At 35.1% G+C, this 23,803-nt stretch overlaps 1 protein-coding gene across 5 annotated transcripts in view; it reads right to left on the bottom strand.

Moving 5' to 3' along the window:
- LOC117124876 (dynein heavy chain domain-containing protein 1-like) overlaps positions 1-23,803 on the bottom strand; it is a 58,341-nt gene that overhangs the window by 16,389 nt on the left and 18,149 nt on the right. For 4 of the 5 annotated variants that reach the window (XM_033271209.1, XM_033271216.1, XM_033271232.1 and 1 more), the window contains exons 26-63: positions 21,440-21,574; positions 21,039-21,134; positions 20,745-20,876; positions 20,023-20,251; positions 19,505-19,913; positions 18,764-18,912; positions 18,478-18,615; positions 18,033-18,298; positions 17,293-17,425; positions 17,055-17,167; positions 16,262-16,363; positions 15,652-15,835; positions 15,137-15,333; positions 14,525-14,662; positions 14,032-14,188; positions 13,611-13,876; positions 13,246-13,416; positions 12,659-12,805; positions 12,023-12,305; positions 11,671-11,836; positions 10,793-11,025; positions 10,257-10,389; positions 9,754-9,943; positions 9,555-9,653; positions 8,792-8,993; positions 7,576-7,886; positions 7,070-7,262; positions 6,825-6,950; positions 6,328-6,428; positions 5,792-5,872; positions 4,235-4,358; positions 3,570-3,830; positions 3,148-3,389; positions 1,703-1,781; positions 1,302-1,450; positions 914-1,181; positions 640-810; positions 304-464 (exon numbers count right to left, since the gene is read on the bottom strand). In XM_033271209.1, the coding sequence (XP_033127100.1) occupies positions 304-464; positions 640-810; positions 914-1,181; positions 1,302-1,450; positions 1,703-1,781; positions 3,148-3,389; positions 3,570-3,830; positions 4,235-4,358; positions 5,792-5,872; positions 6,328-6,428; positions 6,825-6,950; positions 7,070-7,262; positions 7,576-7,886; positions 8,792-8,993; positions 9,555-9,653; positions 9,754-9,943; positions 10,257-10,389; positions 10,793-11,025; positions 11,671-11,836; positions 12,023-12,305; positions 12,659-12,805; positions 13,246-13,416; positions 13,611-13,876; positions 14,032-14,188; positions 14,525-14,662; positions 15,137-15,333; positions 15,652-15,835; positions 16,262-16,363; positions 17,055-17,167; positions 17,293-17,425; positions 18,033-18,298; positions 18,478-18,615; positions 18,764-18,912; positions 19,505-19,913; positions 20,023-20,251; positions 20,745-20,876; positions 21,039-21,134; positions 21,440-21,574 (6,735 nt within the window). The remainder of the gene's footprint in view (positions 1-303; positions 465-639; positions 811-913; positions 1,182-1,301; positions 1,451-1,702; positions 1,782-3,147; positions 3,390-3,569; positions 3,831-4,234; positions 4,359-5,791; positions 5,873-6,327; positions 6,429-6,824; positions 6,951-7,069; positions 7,263-7,575; positions 7,887-8,791; positions 8,994-9,554; positions 9,654-9,753; positions 9,944-10,256; positions 10,390-10,792; positions 11,026-11,670; positions 11,837-12,022; positions 12,306-12,658; positions 12,806-13,245; positions 13,417-13,610; positions 13,877-14,031; positions 14,189-14,524; positions 14,663-15,136; positions 15,334-15,651; positions 15,836-16,261; positions 16,364-17,054; positions 17,168-17,292; positions 17,426-18,032; positions 18,299-18,477; positions 18,616-18,763; positions 18,913-19,504; positions 19,914-20,022; positions 20,252-20,744; positions 20,877-21,038; positions 21,135-21,439; positions 21,575-23,803) is intronic. The other variant, XM_033271240.1, reaches the window with a different exon arrangement.

Below are 23,803 nucleotides of genomic sequence, written 5' to 3'. Positions count from 1 at the left end.
CAATTGGTTAGGCTGATATGGTCGATGTAAAATCGCAAAATTGCGCGTAGATGACGTCACGCATGACTGAGCGTGTTGAAAACCTTACCGTAACTATTCCAGGCAAAGTCAAAATGTTTAATGAAGCGACCTTGTGCGTAGCTCTCGGCAAATTTGAGATATCGTGCGAACAAATAATTGCCAGAAAGTAGAATAAAAAAAAAGATCTCTGACAATAACAAGAGGTGATCCACAAATGCTGCGGATCACCAAAAATATATATCATAGGGTGTTATTGTCAATATAGATTAAGTAATGCACTACCTTTCTAGATTTCATACTCAAGGTCTTCCTGTTCAGACACTGACTGGCAATACTTATCAAAGACTCATGGCTCCAAGGCTTGTAAATATCAACACAACAACTGGAGTGGAGGAGGCTAGGGTGGTGACAGAAGCATTCATGAAGGGAACTTATATCACCACCTTAAACAAAATGGAAAAAAGTACAAATAGAATGATCATATGAATGGCCAAACATTTATAACTACTTCTGATTTGAGAGTTGATGATCACAGATAAAGTTTCTTGCCTTAATGACCTAAACAATGTGACAATTCAATATCAAAATTAAAAATAGATTGTTAATTTCGTGACTAACCTGGACAATGAAGACTGACCACCACATGAAGGTTTACAAGGACACGTCTGAAGAACCGCTCCTGTGCCATCTCCACCCTTTGGCTTCTATGCCCACTAGGCTTGGATCCAGGCAGCATCTGTAAAGCTATCTGGTCAAGGTCCTCTTTACTGTACAATCCAGGACAGGTTCCTAGAAATGTAAAAAAAAAGAACATAAATACTTATTGACTGATTGATTCTCATCCTCATCTACACTATCATTATAAATCAAACCAAATCTAATAAATTCTTACCTTCTTTCATGAGGGCTGTAAGATCATACAATGACTGGTCTGATGGTTCACAGCTGACAAGCAATACAGCAGGCTTCCCTGCCAATCCAGCCACTCTGCTTGCTCTCCTCATGGCTTCACGAATTCTTATTGAGCGGTCTTTGGTGACTGAGCTAGGCTTAGGCTCAAACATCTTGAACTTTGCAGCTGATGCAGCAAGCCGTGTCAAACTGGATCGTCCAGTGCCTCGAGTCTGTCCAATCAACAAAGCATTTCCCCCTTGGGTGCCCTGAAATGAAGATATGCTGGTATTATATTCTTTACGTTCTACATGGCAATATATAATTATTATAAATCTTTACAGCTTATATGTTCACAAGAAAACCAAAGAAACAGCTGATACACTCACCAATACTCTTGTCAGTTTGGCAAAATGCCTTAAGGCCTCCTCAAAGAACACCAGGTCCATTTGTTGATCAGCGCCTTCATTGTAGAGATTTAGACATTTCTGCAATCCTGTGTGTATTTGATTAGTGTTCACTTCTCCATAACCTGCAGCTGAAATGAAAAAAAGAAATCACAAATAATGATCACTCTAATGTAACTTTACAAAATTGCAATCTTCTAAATCTTGAACAGCGTAATCGATCATCAAATCAAGAATACAAAATCGAAAATACAAGAGTAATTATTTGGTGTCTATTAGAAATGGTGCTCTGAAGATCTTGTCAAATCACTTCAATATGACATTATTCAAGAAAAAATCTTGACAAAAATTTATAAAGAAATTGAAGAACTCATTTCTGATACCTTTATCTGAATCTCTTAAGTCTGTGCTTATAAACTTGGTAAACAAAATATCTGACAATTTTTCCTCTGATGAACAAATCTGAAAATGTATAATACAAAATAATTTATTATCTTTTTCATCAAGCTTACCAATTACAGTAAATATAAACTTTCAAATTTTAGGCAAAACAAGATTTGGTATAGCAGTTTTTTTTGTATTCCATGGTAATAAACCTGATCAAATTCATTAAAAGCTCTGTCGACACTATCACATTTTAAATGACAAGTTTGTGTGATGTGTCATGGTCATGATGATGTCATATTACACCAGCATACAGTATGGACATGTGACAATTATTGTCACATAAAGTTTGACAGTGTGGACAGAACTTAAGATAATCACAAAGAAATTTGATTGACAGATAAACCGACTAATCAGCGAGCGTCATTTAGTCACGTGATAAAAAACTTTTTCTTTGACATGTTAATTTCCTTAGACAGCTGGTTTAAACGCGAAACATAGGTGAGCCTAGGTCTAGATGCTCTTTATCTGAATCTCTTAAGTCTGTGCTTATAAACTTGGTAAACAAAATATCTGACAATTTTTCCTCTGATGAACAAATCTGAAAATGTATAATACAAAATAATTTATTATCTTTTTCATCAAGCTTACCAATTACAGTAAATATAAACTTTCAAATTTTAGGCAAAACAAGATTTGGTATAGCAGTTTTTTTTGTATTCCATGGTAATAAACCTGATCAAATTCATTAAAAGCTCTGTCGACACTATCACATTTTAAATGACAAGTTTGTGTGATGTGTCATGGTCATGATGATGTCATATTACACCAGCATACAGTATGGACATGTGACAATTATTTGTCACATAAAGTTTGACAGTGTGGACAGAGCTTAAGATAATCACAAAGAAATTTGATTGAAAGATAAACCGACTAATCAGCGAGCGTCATTTAGTCACGTGATCAAAAACTTTTTCTTTGACATGTTAATTAGACAGCTGGTTTGAACGCGAAACATAGGTGAGCCTAGGCCTAGATGCTTGGTTATAGATACCCAGATTTACACGAGCAGTGCGCATTTATCAGTGACTTGGCCTTTGCCGACAACAAGGTTGACTGAATGCGGCTTTTCCCTCTTCCTTTGGGAGTGAAATACAGAGGCTTTTACAACAATTTCCCCGCCATGTTCCATAAAATAGATTAACACTATGAATATATGATTCATTTGCATACCGCCTACCCTGAATTCTCTTTCTTACAGAAGGTTGATATCAAAGAAAATCTTCGCCAACTCGGTAAGTCTAGCCGCCATTGTGACTTTGTGGGCGGGGCTTCGCATCCTTGTCGACATGCCAATTCTTGCCACTGGAACCATGCTTATAAGCATTAAAAAACCCATCAAATATAAGCATTTTTTTTTTTTGCAGAATCTGATTTTACATACCTCATCCATAGAAATAAGTGGTCCTTTATACTGCTCAAATGTAAACGTGTCCCCAATAAGGCCTGGTTTAAAAGTCACACCTCTTTTCTTCTCTTTCGACAACCCCCTAGCTGGCGACTTCTGTAAACTTTTACGAATGGGAGTATGAGGCACTGAGCCATTCACCCCTATGGCTGATGGGGGTGGGGCACTTTCAGATGGAATGCCTTTGGCTACATCTGGTTGAGAGGTCTCATTTGTTTCTGATATGGGAGCAAATAATAGTAATTTTAATGATTTGCTCTGTTATTCATTTTTACTTGACTAATGACTTTATTATAGTGAAATGAAATTTACTGAAATTTTAAAAATGTGAAGTACAATTATTAAGATTTATAATCAAGAAAAGATAATTTTCAACTAACATTATTACTTTCACATACCAGGGAGAATGTCAGACACTGTAACAGCTGTATTCTTGCTGTCAGACATTCCAACTTCTGTGCATCTTCCCTCTGACAATTGTGAATCATAGTGTATTGCAGAAGATGATATTTGGCTTGTTGTTGGCATATCTGGTTCATGTGAATGTTCTTTAACTGGTGTGTCTCTACTATCGACCATCTGGGAAGTTACAGAGGTACCAGTATCATCTTGCTCCAATGGTGTTGCAGAGGAGAGTGTAGTGCCTGGAGACATGCTTGCTGAAATACATGCAGAAAAGAAAAATGGACTGTTTTTTTATGGTGGACCATGAATTTCAAATAGGAAAAATACAGTTGTGGGTGAAGAGATCACATTCAAAACTTTGGATAAGGTTTTTTAATGCTATATCTATTTACAGAGGATTTTGTATTTTTGGGAACAGTTATTGACTCTCTGGAGACAACAGATTTACCTTTTGTCAATACACTTAAAATCACATGTAAGAAAAGATATCAACTTGTGACAACAATTTCAATGAGTTATTTACTATTATTGGAACATTATCATCTTATGGGAAACCATTGCTTCTCTACAACCATTCCTCTAGTGGTGTCAACATTGGTAAATTGTCTGTAAAAGTTGATAATTTTAGTTATGTTAACAAATGAACAGTTTCGTTTACATTCATCAGATGTGATTTGATCAGTAGCATCTGAAATTGAGGATGCAGTCCGAGTTGTTCCCGTCCCTGGAGTACTTGTGGATTTACTCAGTACATTGTCCTCATCATCATCCTCTTCAGGTTCCTATAATAAAAAAGGAAAAAAAATTGTTATTCTTCTTTGTTTTCCTGCCTTCTATCTTACCAATAGCACATCATCATATAAACATATTTCGTTAAGCTGGTTTTCCACCAGGCGAATTTATTCACGCGAATCCAAAGCGTCGGCTTATGCACATGCGCAATTCACATTCCTATCGGAGTTTTGCGCAACCAATCAGAGCTCAGGAAGCAAGCCAAAGCTTCGATTCGCACGAATAAATTCGCCTAGTGGAAAACCAGCTTTACAGAATTTTTTGATTTTTTACCAAAACAATAATGACTGACTTTAACTCTAAGAGTTTTGGTGTTCATTCCATAAACATCATCTTCAGAATATACAATCCTATCATTTAGTGACTGCCAACTATGTGGTGAGCAATTTGCTTTATTGATAAATTTGCCATTCTAGTAAAAAAAAAATTGTAATTGGAAGATCTTGTCCTCTTTAAAAACAAAATCTAACAGATACAAATTGATACAATGATTGCACTTCAACCTGCCAAAATCACATGTGAGAGTTAATGGACCTGAGCAATTAATAACCCAAATCCGATTCTCAACAGGTTTTGAACTTGGGTCTACACACTGCAAGCACTCAGCTTTTATAACCCCTGCTGAAACATCACATAAACAAATGTTTCTATAGCAATTGGATATAAGCAGTTTAGGAAAGTTAGAAAAAGAATAAAGCAAGGGAAAACACCTTAAAACTTTTAAAAGGGAAGTAGATAATAGCATACAACATTGTTATATTTGGCAACACTGATGTGGAATTAAATAGATAATATACGCAGGAATGAATCAATGTAAAAGTTAAGGAATGCAACATGATAGTGTTCAAACCACTAAGATTACAAATCAAGAGTACATTAATTACCATATGAACTGCAGATAAACTATTGATGTTTGGGTAACAAATTATACAGATGTTTCAAAACAATAGAAACATTTTTAATGCAAGAGTAGGCAAATCATAGACATAAATGGAATAAAGGAATCAACACATCAAAGCTATGGCAACAACAAACGTAAAGAAGAGTTATTTTGCTCTAATAAGTCTTTCTACTGCCATTGAAATACTTTATTGTGATGGAAAAATGGAATTAAACCCTAAAATCCCCTTCAACTGAAATATTTGCCAATGATGAAGTAGCACTACTAAAAAAAAAAATATCACTACTTAAAACAATTCAGTTTATAAAATCTTCTTTACGTTTCTTGTCTTACATAGTACTGTACTTAATATGACAAGTAAGGAAAGGTGGAGAACAAGATATTACAGTCAAAAGCATAATTATAGCTACAGCTTTGGATATCACACAGTTAAACAACAAAATAAACACACTATATATTAAACATCAAATATGATATCAAAAATATACCAATTGTCGATAATTTTATTGTTCATTCACTTACAACAGACTTACACACCGAATCAGGTGATTGGCCTATCACAACAGATCCCTCAGAAAGAGTTGGTGACAAAATATCTGCTAACTAAAGGTAACACAGTGCAAACTATTTCACAGTCTGAAGACATCATATAAAAAATAGTGCAAAGTGTATGGTGTAGGTAATCGCATAATGCGAATAGGAATAATAAATCCAGTTGGATATTAATTTAATTTTCTTAATATGTACTGAAAATACTAATAAATAAATTTAGTTTTACATAAATTACACAAATCAATTGTGATGTTGGTAGTCTCAGTAAAACACATGGATAGCATTCCCTCTCATCCTACTCTCTTCATGATTAGCTGGAACTCTAAGGAATGAGGATTATTGTTTGGAACTTGGTTTGCCCATAATGGACTAGGACAAACTGTTTTTTTATGGGTCTTCCAGATTATGGGAAGAAGTGTAGATGTAAATCAGTGTGTGCAGACAATGTGTAGATGTGAATTAGTTATGTACAGATCATAAAATATACATAATATAAGTTTGCTTACTTGAACATCTTCACTTATGTTACCCGAAGTTGTGTCAGTCTCACCGGTGCAGAAATGTTTCTCAACTACTTGTTGCAAAGATTGCGTGTACCAATCAAAGGCTGTAAACCAAAAAGAGGAGTTATTCGAGCATTGATGATGATATATATTCTTATCAGAAGGTGATTTTCATCTTTAATAATAATGCTATTTTTACTTAATGCTAGCCACACTACTAAGGCCTCTAGGAATTTGCACTTGGCTCATGTGCTTAAATATATGATCCAAATCAAAGCAATATCAAATTATAATCAAAGCATAATCAAATCAAAAGTATTCATAATAAAATCAAAATTATATAAAAATCAAATAAAAATTAATTATAATAAATTCAACATTAAATAAAAATCAAATCGAAATCAATTATAACCAAATAAAAATTAATCATCATCAAATCAAAATTTAATCAAATCAAAACTATTATTATAATCAAAACATCAAATTTAATCAATGCTCACCTTCTTCTGTTACAAGCCTATCGCTGAAGGTCCTAGTAGTCTCATGACACCATAGTCTGATGACCATCTTCATCATGGGAGGGGCTGATAGGATTTCACCTCTTGACCTTCGCCTTCCATAATTACCTTTGAATATATAAATAGAAGGGTTATGGTATCTGCATGGTAAAGGGTCTTCTATAGGTCTTTAATATTAATATATATTTACTCCATACTCTACAATTATACATGTTTTGAGCTATTACCTCCTTTGGTACCAGCAACTGTTCTGCGATGACCATGCCTAGGCCTTCCCCTAGCTCTGGGAGAGAGCAAGAACATGCCCTGCACCACCCTACTGATGTCATGTAATGAAAAGGTGTAGTGAGGATTTAAAGGGCTTAGCGAAAAATGCTTCCTTATTGACTTGAACAGGTCTTGTGAAGCCAGCAGAATTGCCTATAAATAAATAGTAAAATTGTTAGTATTAATATCATTATCATCATTATCTGTACCATCCTTTACAACAATAGTCATTGTCGCCTCTGTTGTCATCATCCACTGCCATCACCAACATCAACACTACCCATTTGAAACATATGGTTAAGATATATAATATATATATATATAAGGTAAGTTTCAAAGGAAACTTAGGCATTTATCGGTTTATCCAGGTAAGTATTCAATAGACTAGATAATTATACTATTAATTCTGTTAATTGTAGTTTAGTTACTGGAAATAAAATGACAACACAAATACTAAAAATCTAACCTGGGCCAATTCATGATGTCTGTTCAACGAATATGCTGGAAATTCCTCCAACCACGCCTGCATGGTAGAGCAGTGTAGCTTACTGTATGATTCATGCGACAATGCAAAGAAGTTCAAGACAGTGAACAGCCGTGTTATACGAGGCGAAAGTACTTTGGTACATAAACCACTACCCACACCTGCCGACCCAGGTGCATTACATGCTGCGATAAAATTCGCTCTTTCCATAGCTTGGAAGAAATTACGTGAACGATGGTAGACACCTTGGCAGTTGATGAACTGACGGACTAGTTCAATACATGGCTGTGATCCTAAATATTTGTTAAGAATATTAGAGATATTAGTCAATGATGATTGGACTGTAATGATGGAAATAAATAATAATAAAAAAAGCTTTTAGCACAGCTATCAAACCCGGCCAGCATTGGAATAACACTCGCATGAGAATTAGGCGGGATAAGTGACAGTGTATCCATTATATGTCAGTTCTGGCACTGCACTGTAGCTGTCGTGAGTACCAGGAACCCAGCCAAAATTTCCAATTTCAAATTATTTGGAATTGGACGATAAATGAAAAATGTAATCTTTACTCCTTTTAATCCAAAAAGGTGGTGATGACCTTATTTTCTATATTGATAGTCCTATTTTCAACATGTTTCTCAGTTATGTGCTATATACAAGGAGGTCAGTAATTTTAACTACAGAAATTGTAAATGTCCATCATTTCTATTAGGTGGTTGAATTTAATTATAGTATAAATTTAATGCTTGCGGTATACAAAGTAGGTAGTTCTGAAAAAAACTGTTGTTTGTGGAGAATGTCTCAAAATTTCAATAGAGTTGCTTCATTTCATTTCATTTCATTTCATTTATTTGTCTCAAGCAATTAAGATGTACATAAACAGACACGGCAAAGAACAATCACAAAAGCACAAAAAAAAAAAAAACAAGAGACAAGACACTCCAAAAGTAAAATCAATCACTGTCGAGTGGAGGCCCTTCACGAAAAAAAAACACAAATACTTACAATATAAAATTCTTCAAAAAGATAAAAAATCGAAAGATAAATATTGAAATATAGAAAAATGTGTAAATATCAATAAATGAGCAAATTTAATTTAAAAGGTTTTTTGAGATATAAAAATATTCAATCGTCTTCCGGAGAATAATATCTTAATTTATAGTGTGTTTAACAAAATATACATAATTATTCTTACCAGTTGGTTTATTATCAGGGCAGCAATTCAAGTCATCTATAAAGATGATATTGCTCTGTTTGTTGGATTTGCCAGTATTTTTTGATGAATTCACTTGGTTTCTGGTTCGCAGTTTACTCAACATAAACTCTTCAACTTGTTCACAGGTCAACTGCTGTGAGAAGGTCGCCTTCACAAAGTAGTGTCTTGGCTGAACCAAGTTCTGTTTTACAAGGAAATGTCATAATTAATCAACTGCCTAAAATCATGATATATCAATGTAATAATTATTTTTCTATTCACACAAGAACTGAGTATTTAGCTAAGTGGTAAAGTTTGTTCCTTTTATCCTGTAGATCAATCGCATATCTAGCAGTCTTGAAATGGGGAGGGGGGCTGATAGTGAAGTGGGGGCCTCAATGATTATGTGAGGGGAACTAGCTCGCAATATAAAGTGATATGAGGTGATGTTTATCCACATTACTTTTTGCTTTGAACATTTTCAAAGGGTGTGTGGGTGACTGGGGAACCTTTTTAGGGGGACGCACATCACCGCGCACCCCTTTAGATACGCCACCGCTGAAGATCCTATTCCAAGACTTAGCTATTGCATCAATATTATAATTTGGGTCTGATCAATTAGTCCCTTGAATAAATTTGGCAGATGATCGGTCAGTGGTTATTATTTATTGCTGGAAAATTGGGTTTAACCTAGTCCAACCCAGCAGAAAAAAAATCAGATGTGCGATAAAAGCTTATTTAACCAGATATCCAGGAAATATACCTGCATGAGTGAGGTCTTGCCACAGCCTGGTTCTCCTGTTAAGAGTATGTGATAATTGGATGACACCAGTAAATCAATCAAATTGAAATACCTGTTGATCTATAATTAAGAAAAAAAAAACACCATTAAATTATTTATTTTAATAATAATTAATGATATAAATAGAATTTTAAATAAAAACAATTATAAATAGATCTACCTCTGGAATGATGGTGTAATTAGATGGAAGTGTTTTAATCTTTTCACCAAGCTGGTCAACGGCAGAAACTAGAACAGCCTGATTTGGATCAATATACCAACAGAACACACTCCCACTGCTAGGCACTTGAATGTCATGTGTAGTCTTGCTTATAAGGTTTTTGAAAAAGACGTCAAATTTTTCAGCATATCTGTGAATGGAGATTCAATAGGTGTTGTTACTGAAGAATGAATCACATGTTCTTTGCCCAAAAATCGGGAAAAACTTCAAAAATGAAATAAAAGCATTGAATCATTCATTAAAAAATTCAGTATTTATGAACTACAGTACTATGGATCAGCCAACACGATTCCATGAAAACTGCAACTTGGCGATACAGTATATGCGTGACACATTGTTTTACGTGAACCACACGGTCTGCCATCAACAAGCAACAGACTTCCCATGTCAAGCATTGACAAGGAGCAAAGATGGATTCTTTGGCCAGCTGTCAGCCAACTCACCTGTCATGCAGATGGCCTCCGAATCCCCAGATGAATGCAAATACAAACAACGTAGATATCTGTCTTACTTGAGTTGGTTTCACAACTGTTACGTCAGAAGATGTGCCACTTGTGGGGGTGGGAGGTTTACCCTCTGCAAATAGATAGATCATGTAATTGTAACTTTTTGATGGAGCAATTATACCTCCATCAGTGATACGAAGGGTTTTAGAACCAGACATTATTTGTTGAAGTTTTTATGCCATTAAAAACAAATTTACATATATAAACATATAACAAATAACATAAAAAAAAACTCAACTAAAGGTTCAAAAATGATTACACAATACATAATTAATGCCATGATGTGAATTAATCAAGGAAACACGATTGGATTAACATTTAAAAGACTTTTTAATGCTTTAAAAAACTTCAAAAATTAAATATCTTTAAAAATTATTTTGGGGTTAGACCATTCTGATTCTATCTATATTTAACAACTAAAATATAAATTATGTTGCAAAGTCTGCAATTTATCCCTTTCACATAAAAATTACCAGATGAACCAGATCTTGGCGTGGGTACATCTTCCTCATTTAGAATAAACCTGTCACATAGAGCAGACATGATACGGATGAAGGAGGTCACTTCCTGCACTCCCCTTCCAATCTGGTTATTGCGTTTGATCTCACTTGTAAGGCTGGCCATCAAAGCCGGTGTACATTGCTCGGTGACAAAGTCAATCGTCAAGGAAAATAAATCAGCAACATGTGTCTTGAGCAGTTGGAGACTGAAATGCAACATGAGAAAACCATTCATTTTACTCAATAAAAAGTAGATGCTAAATGTAATGAATATATACATGGTGGTTAAGCTACTTGTCTTTAAATGTCAGTCATTGGTTCTAATCCTATAAATTGTAGAATTTCATCAATAAACATAATACAACTTCTCTACCTAAGCCCAGGCATTCACTATCATATTTTTAAACAGTTAGTACAATATCTATAGCCACATATGTATGTATGTTTGCCAAGTTGTGTGGTAAATACAGCCTTAAAATCAGTGCTGGTTTGAGCTAATCCTCGGCCCGGGTATGTTTGGTAGAACCAAGTCTTCTCAGATTAGGACTTAAAATGGAGGTCTAGTGTACACATCTGAGTCGAGGAGGCTTTAAAGAACTCATGGCATCTTTCGGAAGAGTAGGGGGTTACTCCGATGCTATCCATGGTTCATTTCAGCCCGTCATTGCGAAATGATGTGTACATAAGGCTCCTATAATCATCTCTTTACGGCTGCTAGGTAGTCTCAAACCACGCCCATACGCAAATTCGGCAAAATGACGCTGCAAGTTATGGGTTATTCTCTTCCTTTGATTTTAAACTTTATGAGATATATTCAATGATGACAACGGTTATTTTGAAAGAATACATACCAATCATTAGACAATTCCCATTGTGATTTAGCTATACCAAGCCATGATTCAATGATTGACCGCCACTGGACAACATCCATCCCAAAATGCACCACAGAACACCGCGTGACGGTGGCGGGAGAGGCTGTTGAAATGTCCGTGGTTTCAAAGATGATGGATGTAGAGTCTGAAGAGTGGAATAAGAGAACATACAAAAATACATAAGTCCAGTAAAATTATTCAGTATGTAGGTTATGTTCCAGAGATTTTAAACAGAAAAAAAGAAATACCTTGATAAAATAAAATGAAAAAATGCAGTCAAATGTTAAAGCCTTTAATAAATGATCCAGAATCACATATTTTGAATTCTTACCACTCCTGTTGATGGAAACTCCATGACCTAAATTGATTGTTCCACTCTTTCTGAGTATTGCATTGAGATTGTCTGACCACATTGGATCAATAGACCCGTCCATTACAACCCACGAGTTGATGATGCTTGGTGGGTTGAGCATCCCTTTTAATTTCTTCTGTTCTTTGTTTTCTTTCGAAGTCAATACCTTGGCTCTTTCGCAAGTAATTGATCTATCTCGCAATAATTTTGTAAATACTCCATCTTTCCAACATTGCACCTCAACATCATAGGTTCCGAACATCTGGAAGATAATTCAGGCAGATTTTTATAAATTGAAGTGATATGCAAAACACGTAATTAATGCTATGAGCTATTAAATGTAAACGGAGATTTAATAACTAATTCATTAAAAAAACACCTGGTAGACGTAAGGTAAATTCAAAAACTGAAGCTCTGAGCTCACTGACTGAAGTGCCCATTTTTCCTTCCTTGTCAACTGGGCCAAACACTGCAATGCAGATATTTGCCAATTCTCTCAAAAAACACTTGCTAATACCTAAAAACCCGTACTCCTGGGTAGAGGGAAACAAAGTAGAGAATGTGTCTATATTTTATTTGAGTCTATTAAGACTGACTGGTAGTCAAGTGTTTTACCTGTTCTGTTGACAGAACTGAGGGATACAAAACATCCACGTTCACTGGATTATAGCAAACACGACCTGCTTGACTTGATAATACTTCCCCCTTGCGGAGGATTCGATCCATTGTAGATGATCGTTGTAACTCTGGAGAAATTTTACCCTGTAACAAAAAACACAATTTGTTGTAATGTTAAAAATTTTCCGTCTAATTCATCTGAAAATAACATACAAACCATGTTTTTAAATTTAATTTTTAATATAATTCTCATCCAACAGTGAATAAAGGATGGAAGCAAACTAATCTTTACTTTTGTGTAACTTTTTATTTTGTCTATGATGATGATTTACAGACACTTAAATAGAAAGCTAAAAAAACCAAAAAAAAAAAACAAAAAAACTCAATTTAATTGAAATATATTATTAAAAATGTATTGTAGTCAAAAACAAACAAATTTGAATCTGAATTTGAATATACTGACAGAGGACCCCATTGGGGTATATAACTAAAATAATATATAACCTTGTTATACATAGATAAATTGATTGATTGATTGACTGATTATAACACACATTCAGCAGCCCACCTATGATTACTCTTACCTCATTTCTCTTATCACCGCTGTTTGCTCCTTGTGTATTTGAAGCGAAGTCAGTATGAAGCTTGTTTAAAGCTCTTGCTAGCGTCTGATAACACACTGTTTTGCCTGAACCAGCCGGGCCTAGCAAAATAGTACCAATGGAAGATTCCAGATTCTTATGCAACTCTAAAACCTGTTAAAAAACATTTAAACCATTAATTTTCAGTATTCTGTTGTACATTTTTTTAACAATGTAGGGGTATATGTTGCATAACAGTAAAGGTTAATACTTTCAATCATTCTTTTTTTCTACATTTTCTTATTAAAACAGTATACAAAGCATAAAATATAATATTGAAAAATAAAAACCTGGAAAATTTTTCCCACCTTTGATACATGTTGGGGAGTTGCCTGAAGTTTATCAAGAACAAACTGACTCTGCACAGCATCCATCAATACCGGATCATGTTCTTTAGCGGTGCTTGGCCGACTGCTGCGAGGGAAGACACTTCGGAGTAAGTTCTTAACCATGCGGATGTCTTGAACGCTGGTAAGACGTGGTATGAGACAAGCAGTAAGGCCATGAACAAGTGCTAGCTCTTGCTTCTGTTCCTCATCTTGTTCAATGTATTCCATTGATTCTAATAAACTATCTACAGGAAAGATCAAAGGATATCAAAGTAAGGATTTAATTTCAAGAGAGCTTCTTTCGTGGCAGACTTGTCAGGAGGTTTTCATTAACCTTGAGATTTATTCATAAAATAATCCCTGAAAAAGTCAACCAAACTGACATTGTTTCAGGACTTACCGGTAAGAGGTGATGCAACAGAGGCATCTCCAGCCCTGGAGAAACTGTTCCTTGCTGACAACTGGGTATTTCTTCTTGCATGCAACCTTGAGGCAGCTAACTTCAAAGCAGTCTTCAGAGTACTCAGGTTTACTTTGTACTGTGGTATCTGAGGGAGCTATATACAAAGTAAATACATAGATTTGTAATCAACTAGAATATGTGTTTCATTCATTTATTCATTGTCCATTAATTAATTAATTATTAATTAATTAATTAATTAATTCATTCATTCATCACTCACTCAATTTAATCAATCATTCATTTATTTATTCAATCACTCATTTATCAAATCACTCATTTATCTAATCATGTATTGTATTTATTCAATCAATTTCTATCAATAATTTATCAACTCATTCACTCAATTTATTCAAATAATTAATATTACTACCCATGTTATTAATAATGTAAGGTGAATTTAGAAGTAAATACTGATTACATATAAACATACTTGGTTGTCAAGGAGATCCATCAATGTTGTTATCTTGTGGGCCAATGTCTTTGCTTCAGTAAAGCCATTGCAAATTAAAGTTGCTTCCAGAATGACACCAATATCAGGTTTTATCATGGAAACTGGACGCATTAGCACCTGAAGAAATACATAAACAGAATTAACATTAATGAAAATATCAGAATTGTTGAACTTATTTTTATTAGACAAAATTGACTGCAAGTGGCATTTTGAGATGAAACTTCAAAATTCTTCAGTATGCTAATCCAGGATGATTTATCTTAAACTCACTCACTACGGACGGTTGTCCACCAACGCAATTCTATGGAAAACGCAATGCCACAAATCGTTTTAATGACAATCCATTCAGACAGTCATCTACAATCATCAGATGGCATTGTCAATTGCTCACAGTAAGTGGAGTTGGATTGGATGACCGACGGTCGTACGACCTTGTAGAATGCAGTGAGTGCCCGGGTTTGGGGTCAGTGAATTTCAGACATTGTCAGTGTATACCACCAATACAGATGAACTTTCGTAAGTATTATAAAAATAATGAACACCGTTTTGCATTCACTTATTTATTGAAACTAGTAAAATTCATATACTTACCCTAAGATTCTGTGGCATATCATGATTGGTTTGTCGTGTCGTGCTTACATTCATGAAACAAGCAAAGTTTGCGTTAGCTTCAACTAACTGTCCTCCAAGGGTCAAGTGTCCAAGATACGTTGGTTTGTATTTCCATTTTAGCAGTTGATTGAACTTTTCCTCAATTGTACTCGTCTCTTTGTTGTCATTCCCAGCCTCTGGAATTCAAAGGGTTCATATGTTAAAAGGATACATTTGAATGGAAAATTACTTTTAACTTTTTGCCTAATTTAAGCTAAAATGACTCTATTCCCACTAGGCCTAGATTTTGCAATAAATAAATTTGCATAAAACCCACACTGTCATCTTTTCACTAAAACCTAAAACACAAAATAATTAACTTAGAGCCTACTCTATTAGCCTTATACTAGGCCTAGTCTGACGCTCAAATAAACAAATTTGATTAACCTGTTTAACCATGTATACACAGTACAACAATTGATGACATTTTATTCAACTTCAATGCTTTGACTTACCGTCAATGTCACTTGCTGTGTCTTCAAACAGTGGAATAGCATTGGAAGCATTCTCATAATGCTGTCCATCATCAATTAGCATTGTCTTGCTAATTGAATGCCGTCTCAGTTGCAGATGAGGTAGAACTTCCTCCTCATCTTTGGAAGATTCTTTCTTCTCAAACTTTACTCTTTTTCCAATTTTCTAATATTGAAGATACCATATTCAGTGTTGCTACATATGAATGCTGCTAATATATGGGCTTGTCATCAGTGACCAAAACAAGAAAATTGACTTTTTAATATAATTATTCATACTCTCCACATTATAAGATTTAAAATATTTCATTTTACAGGAATTGACTTACTATTGCGCACTGCCAAATTTATGAGTAAAAGTATTGTGGCTTCTCTGTACTAAAGTATACAATATTGCCACATTCTTATAATAATTACTCAGTTTGACATTTAGCGATGGTATGCTGGTTTTGGGATGGCATGCATCGTATTTGTTGAATGAAAGCATTTCCACATCAATAGCGCTGAAGTTTCAATTTAATCCTGTGAGTCTACTACAACAAATTAAATACAGGTGTGTGACACAAGAGTAAAAGCAGCCTACTACTCTTACCGTGATAATTTTTGGACAAGTGCTACCTTTGGGCATCTTGGGTTTTATCAATTCTGAACTGGAGTGCAGAGTAGTTAAGGAATTTCTTCTCACATCTTTTGACTACAGTTAAAAAAAGCAAGAAGACAATCATAAATACAATGACAATTTACTCAAGAAATAATTTGATTAGGACTATGTACAGTACTTGTTTATCAACATAATTAACACAATTATTTTGTATATTTTGCCAGCTAGATTGGTGATTGACTTCCCATACTGCTAGAGAATCAATTTATGAAATAAGGGGAAAAACAACACCCCAAGTCTAAAGACATCAGGATTTGAGTAACCTACCTGAATAAATGAATAAATGCCAAGTTTCCCTTTGCTATTTTTAGCTCTCAAAATATTGGAACTGCTCAAACATACATTTGTCAAAGTTTACTATAAATCATGTTCTCATTCACAATATAGATTAAACCATTAATTATTACAAAATTTAATATAGAGCGCTCTCACAAATATATGTGACAAATACTCCTTTGTCAAAAAAGGGCGTAATATGACATCATGCACATATATGATGATGACATAATTAATTTCGAAATATTGAATCCCAACATAATGGTACCGGTACGTATTTCAATACTTGGACTATGTATTATACTTCTTATGCCCATATGTACAGTAGGCAAATTGGAGTTATTTGTAACACTAACTAGTGTGTGTACTGCATTAGAATTGCATAGTAGGTTGTCCAGCCCTTTTCATGTGGTCTTTATACACACTGTACCATCATGGTGTTGCTTACCTTGTCAAACTTTGAGGTACCACGCATGTCATACTGACTTCCGTAAGTACTGCTCAATGCCTTGTAAGCATCAAGTACATAGTTAAGCTGTTGACCTAGAACAGATTGTAGGCCTGTATATGAAATTAAAAGAATGTAATGAGATGGAGGGTAAAGTGACTTACACTTAAAACTTGGCGCACAGTGTTTTGATCAATTATCACATATTTCTAAATTGTTATTAAATAAAAGCAAGTACCTTGTGGCAGTAAGTCAGCATCATCAATGAGAAACCAAGAACCAGACTGAATAGCACCTGTCAACACACCAATGATATGATCCATGCTGTTGTCATGGCAACATGTCAAACTAAATAGATGACGACCCATTGTCTGAAAAGCACAAATAATTTAAATAAAAAAAACACATAGAAAAATATTAAATATTATAGGTAAGAGGATTATGGTAAAATTTAATAAGTTGAGAGGGTTTATTAAATACACAAACATACATTAAACAATGAAAAGCCTCAATCTTTTTTAGAATAACAAAATTACATGAAAATGGCAGAATTAAGATTGTATGGGCCTACTATTCTGATTTCCAAGTTACTGAATTAAATTTTCTCAAACTCATGGTGAATTGTGTGTCAGAGTCTAGGTATTGTATATGTATTACAGCTGTACTTGGTTTGATATTTGGTTAATTTGTTGAATCGTGTGTTGGAGTTTAGGTTTTGTATATGTATTATAGCTGTACTTGGTTGATATTTGGTGAAGAATGAGATTTGAAATTCAGATATTTGGTTAATTTGGTAAATTGTGAGTTAGAGGCTAGGTATAGTATGTGTATTACAGCTGTACTTGGTTTGATATTTGGTTAATTTGGTGAATTGTGTGTTAGAGTCTATGTATTGTATATGCATTATAGCTGTATTTGGTTTGATATTTCATAAGAATGAGAGTTGAAATTCAGAAATATGATTGATAATTTGCATACCTGTGACAGATCTTGAATCAATTCCGTCTTCCCAGACGCAGTTGGTCCAATGGCAGTACCACACTGGAACCTGCTCATAGCCATTGTCAATCCGAGGTGACACCTGTCTGTCAGTAGCGTACAGACTGCGCGCAAGCTTGGACCAAAGTACTCATGATCGTAGTTAAAAACTTTGCCCATCTGCTGCACACTGCAATCCCCAAATACAAAGCTAGAGGTCACCACAGTTGGGGCCCTTGCATTGAGTGAGGGCTCACTTTCGGGATCTACTCAGAAAAATACATATTCATTTTTTTGTTTGAAAATCAACAACTTTTACTTTTTTTATATAAACATGTCACCAATATCATCTTCACCAACACAGTCATCAACAGTATTATCACTGAACACCGTCACTAATTTTATAGCCAATGAGAATTCTTGTTGATAGGTATACACTGCTTACCAGCTAATAACTGAAATGCACCCTCAGTTGGCTGTAGAGACGGTCTAGCACACAGAACACTCTGCCAGTTCATGCGGTGCTTTAAGACACTCTCCCATTCAAAGCAACGACTTGAGATTGATGATACCGACAGAAGACCTATTGAAACAAAAATTGCAACACAAATCAGCAGTGATGTTGGTAGTGTATAAGAGAGATACTTAGCTTGATGACTTGAATAGTGCCAAGTTTACGATTAAATGGATTATGCATTATGTACAGAACTTGTTATTTTATGACAGATTACCTTCAATTATGCACTTCTGATGAAGAGTTTGGTTGATCAGGTTTCTGAGCAATATATGCAGACGATTTCTTGGATCAAAATTTAGATCACCGGCTGAGATCTCACTCAGTATACTGATATATTGTTCCAATCTTCGATCCAAACTCTCCCTGTTTAAATTAAGAAAACAATAGAATAAATAATACATTTCAGCTAGTAAGAGAGAGGTGAGGTGTGTATGACATGTGCATTTTTGGGATGGATCCATATGGAGGTAAGTGCACAGTAGATGGATGCAAAAGACAGAGGCACATGGGGTTGCTCTGTCAAATGGATTTAGACTGGGCTAGGTGTATGCGGAGACTGAAGCATGAGTGGAATAAACTCATATGGAGATGAGTGAATGTGGAGATAACAGACACATGTGCAGATGGTTCTATTTGGGGATAGGTGCATGTGTGGGATGAATTACGTAGGGATAGGTGTATAAAAAAATGGATGTGGGGATGGATAGATGCGATGGGGGTTGGGTAATTATGGGGATGGGTACATGTTATGATGTATGCATGTGGGAATGAGTGCATGTGGAGATGGATGCTTAGGGGATGGATGTACATATGATGGATGCATGGTGTGTGTACATGTATGGAACATACAAAATAAATTTGAGCATGTACAGCACAAGGTTGCTCAGACGTATGTTGGTTATAAATGGTTTGATGCGGTTAGTACTGTGCATATAAACATTATTGAGTTTCATACTTATTCTTCAGTAAAGCACTCTTGTCTTGGTCTTCCAATGCATGTCTGGTGTTCCTTTCCCAAACGACTGCCTCTGCAGTCAGTACACACTGTGCTGGAAAACGAAGCAACCAGTGTTGAAAGTTTCTCTTGACAGCATGTTTTAGCTTCGACTCTTCTTCACTCTGTTTCTTTTCCTTTTTTGTTTCCTCTAGGGAAGCTAGTTCCTCCAGAATCTTCACTGGAGTGATGTAGTCTCTTGACAACCTTGCCTCCATGCACATCTGAAGAAAATTACCCATAGTGCTTTTGACATTTGCTTCTAGTCTTCCTAACCAATCTGAAATCTCACTTGTGGATGCAACTGCTGCAATGAGGGGTACACTCTCACCATGATCACCATAGATACCAATTACTTCCAACTTATGTGCTGTGAAAATAATAACAATTAGAATAGTAAAAATATTAATGAAAAAATAAATATATTAAATATAATAACAATAACAGCAAAACAGCTGATGTGATATTATTGCACTTACAATGCAAATGCATATCCAGCATGGTTTTCATCATAGCTGAGCTATTCGGTACCGCAAACTTGAGTTCTGTGATGCCAGGAAAGAGATTCCGGGCATATGGCACCCAAGCTCTCTTGTCCCTTGTGATAGTCAGTAATATCATTAGGTCATCATCACTCATAAAGTAAAGCCGTGGGAACTTGGAACGGATCTCCTTTAGATGCTGCTGGAGTTCTTTTATGATCTCTTCCTGCAAAATTGAATTAAATTGATAAGTTGATTAAAAATAATTAAAAGTAAGCTAATTGCTCAGAGGAAAATAAATTTACTTCACTTTGAACAGCACTTGCCAATTACAGAATTGAATGTTGTAGTGTTTTATAAATTAAATCTTACTAAGAAGTGACTTGAGATTGGAAGGCAAACATCTTAACCAGCATGCTCATTTATTGATGGAAAGGTCTTGGTTTCAATCCTAACAAACCACCCCATGGTAGCTTCAATATGCAAGGTGATCTATTTTAATTTTTTAATAAGAGTGTTCATTAAAAGAAACTATGGTAATAGTAAATTTATCCCAGTAAGAGTATTCACAAAATAGATTCAATCGTAATCAATCTTATATTACTCTAAATTTGCTTTTTTATTCATTTTCTAATTGCTTTTTATATTAATGAAAATGTATTAAAGAAAAATATCTGAATGAATGACTTCATATTGTACGTTGACCCTAAACTACTTACTTGATCGTGAATCATACTTTTGAAACAATCTCGTAGAACATCCCCTTGAAGAGGCCGCCTATTCTTCTGGCCCACACGTTTGTTGAGAATTGATAAGACTTTAGGATCACCAACAACACTTTTCATTATTTCCTTTCAGGTATAAACATAAACATCATTATTGCATCAATGTGAATATGCATAGTATTTATGAATCTCAAATCCAGCATAGCCATAGAAAAACCCAGCTACTGTAGAAGGATCACTTTATAAATTTGGCAAACACCCCCCTCCAGTATGATCATTGATTATTACCTCATATCTAGTGTTGACACTGTTGAACTTAACTGCCTGCTTATGTAGAGTGCTGCTCAGTTTGTCAGAACTGAACACCTTGCTCAAGTATCGCCACTGTAAATAAATATTTAAACAAATACTTTAACAGTATGTTACAGTATATAATACAGTACAGACGAAGTACGATACAGTAAATGGTACAAATACCTACGTGATACTAGATTATATTAGGTAATGTGATTATTAATACTGTTTTATCTATTTTGCAGGGGATTAACTACAAGAGCATTAATCACAGACCAGTTTCATACATTTACAAAAGTGATGTAATGCTTCAAAAGAAACTATAACAAAGAATAAAAGACAACAATGTTGTGGTACAGGATTGCAAAACTTTGAACAGTAACAATATGTCTCACCTTGATCTGTGTAAGTGTCCACAAGTCGAGCATTTCATCTACTTGTTGGAGATTATGGTGCCAAATTTCTGCTTCTGTTTTTAATTCAGCCAAGTGAGGAGACACGAGCATACACTGTAGAGTCACCTGACTATCCTGTTCAAAAGAATAAAAGCAAAATTCTATATGGCAGTCCACTTTAGTTTTCCTCAACTCACATTTGTTCTAATTCAAAATGATTTGTATATTACATGCAATCATAAGATAAGGAACTAAGGATTTCTAAATATTCAACAGGCATAAAAAGATAAATGAAAGCTCAATTTTAACTTGTAAAATTTCCACAAATTAACAATTACAGGAATCATTATAAAGATGTGTGTTTTTGAGAAGAAAGTTTTTCTCTACTTCAAGCTTTTAAGGGAGTAGAGAGATTACTAAGGCGTGATCTACAAATTATCCCCAACGACAGAAACGGGTCAAACACATTTACTATTGTTATATGACAAGCTCCCAAACGAGTCTGTGAAATGCCGTTTGGAAGCTTGTCGTTTGAGCCGTTTATTCCATTTGGAAGTTAACTCCTCCCCTGCTCGTGAACGGCAAATGTTAAACGCGTTCAGCGGAATTTGGAATTTGATCGTGATTTAAACAACTTTAAATCTTGTTCAGTGTCCCTACAGTACCTAGGCTATGTAGGCCTAGGCCTATATTTATAATAGTAGTAGCCCGGTAGTAAAATGCTAGCCTACGCTAGGTGACAGTTCACGAAGAAATGTTTATAATAAAGGCCTAAATTTAATTATTTTTCTTGTTGGGGAAACCCCAATGTTTCTTGTATTTTTAGTAGGCTAGGCCCTACCGTTACCTGTAGGTTTTGTAGAAGAGAAATCATTCGCCAGTAACCTTCCTACCCAGATTATATTGTGCGATGTTCGAATTGACCTATCAAAACAAGTACCTTTTGCCCAACTTTCCAATTCCCACGTGCCTGCACAGCCCGCACAATACAGCAACACTGACCTGGATCAGCCGCAGTTGAAGAAGTCCGTTGTGGCGATCACGTGATATCGCATGTGGAACAACGTATGCTATGGCATTGTTTGTTTTACTGTGTAGGCTATATGAATTTAATACATGTTTGTATTATATATATTATTATGTTTTAAAAATGGTTAAACCATCATCCAGCAATGGTATTCTAGTATATCACTGTTTACTATTTTAATGTGTTCATGTAGGCTTATAGTAAATGCATCAACACCCACCATGTTGATATATTCACTATTATATTCAATAAAGATTTTTGTATTGCCCCATGCGTATCGTATTTTCTGATGTAGCCAAATGTATCTAGAGGAAGAATAGGGTAGGCCTTGTATATCATTTTTATTGAGGGGTTTCCCCTCTCCAATGCTGAATGAAGATGGAGATCACTACATTACGTTTCACAAGGTCATGGACCAACCATCTTGGGATACAACCGACAAGGCAATGACTTCACCTATAGGTCGATGTCGGTTTTGTCCGGCATACACATTTAGTAGCAATGTAGAGGTAACTTCGCACAGGAGGAGGTATCACCCAAGACAAGATGTTTTAAAAGAATAGGATATGTCTTTCAATACCCCGAAACCTCAGAAATACTGGGATGGTGTCCAGCGGGGGATAGTTTTTACTATCATAGTTTAACTTTTATCTATCAGAATCTAGCCCCGAATCCTAGACTCATGTATTTAAAGCGGCCTGTATCATGTGTATACAGCATATATTTGTATTTTTTGTCGATGGATAAATAAATGTCCGAATATAAGAATTGAATACTGTTTTCTGTACACTACATGTTTGTTTGGGTCAGTTAAGAATTAGCACCTAATCAGTCCTATTAATGAAATACAACGGTACACGTACATTCACTTGTATGTTTTATTTATATTTTGACATTAACATAGGCCTTTAACACTCAATATTATTTTTATTTAACATAAGCCAATAAACAGCTTCCACACATAAAATAATAATAGGCCTAACCAATAAAAATATATAAGATACAAAGATTTATGCAAGATTAAAAAAATTAAACTATACAGAAGTCGCCGCCCGGCAAGCAGACAAGGCCATACTTTAAACTGGCATCCAGGCACTCCATCGAACGTCCTATTGTTAGCATCTCAACTGACCCACTTCTGTCAGAGCGGCGCTCAAAGCGAATTTCTATAGACCAAGGAAAGTTCTTTCCTCCATGTATAGATCAACACCGGCCACACAGTCAGTGACATTTGTCACGTGATGTTGCGTACTCTGTTGGACTGATCACATCCACACACACGAGGTACCCAATATTAATTGTACAGTAGTTGCATAGGCCTAGTTGCTGTATATAAT

The sequence above is a fragment of the Anneissia japonica genome, unplaced genomic scaffold (genome assembly GCF_011630105.1).
Source record: "Anneissia japonica isolate Jap-2015-1 unplaced genomic scaffold, ASM1163010v1 scaffold466_len1169948_cov191, whole genome shotgun sequence".
Taxonomy (NCBI): Eukaryota; Metazoa; Echinodermata; class Crinoidea; order Comatulida; family Comatulidae; genus Anneissia; species Anneissia japonica.
This window is presented reverse-complemented; position numbering and strand designations above follow the sequence as displayed.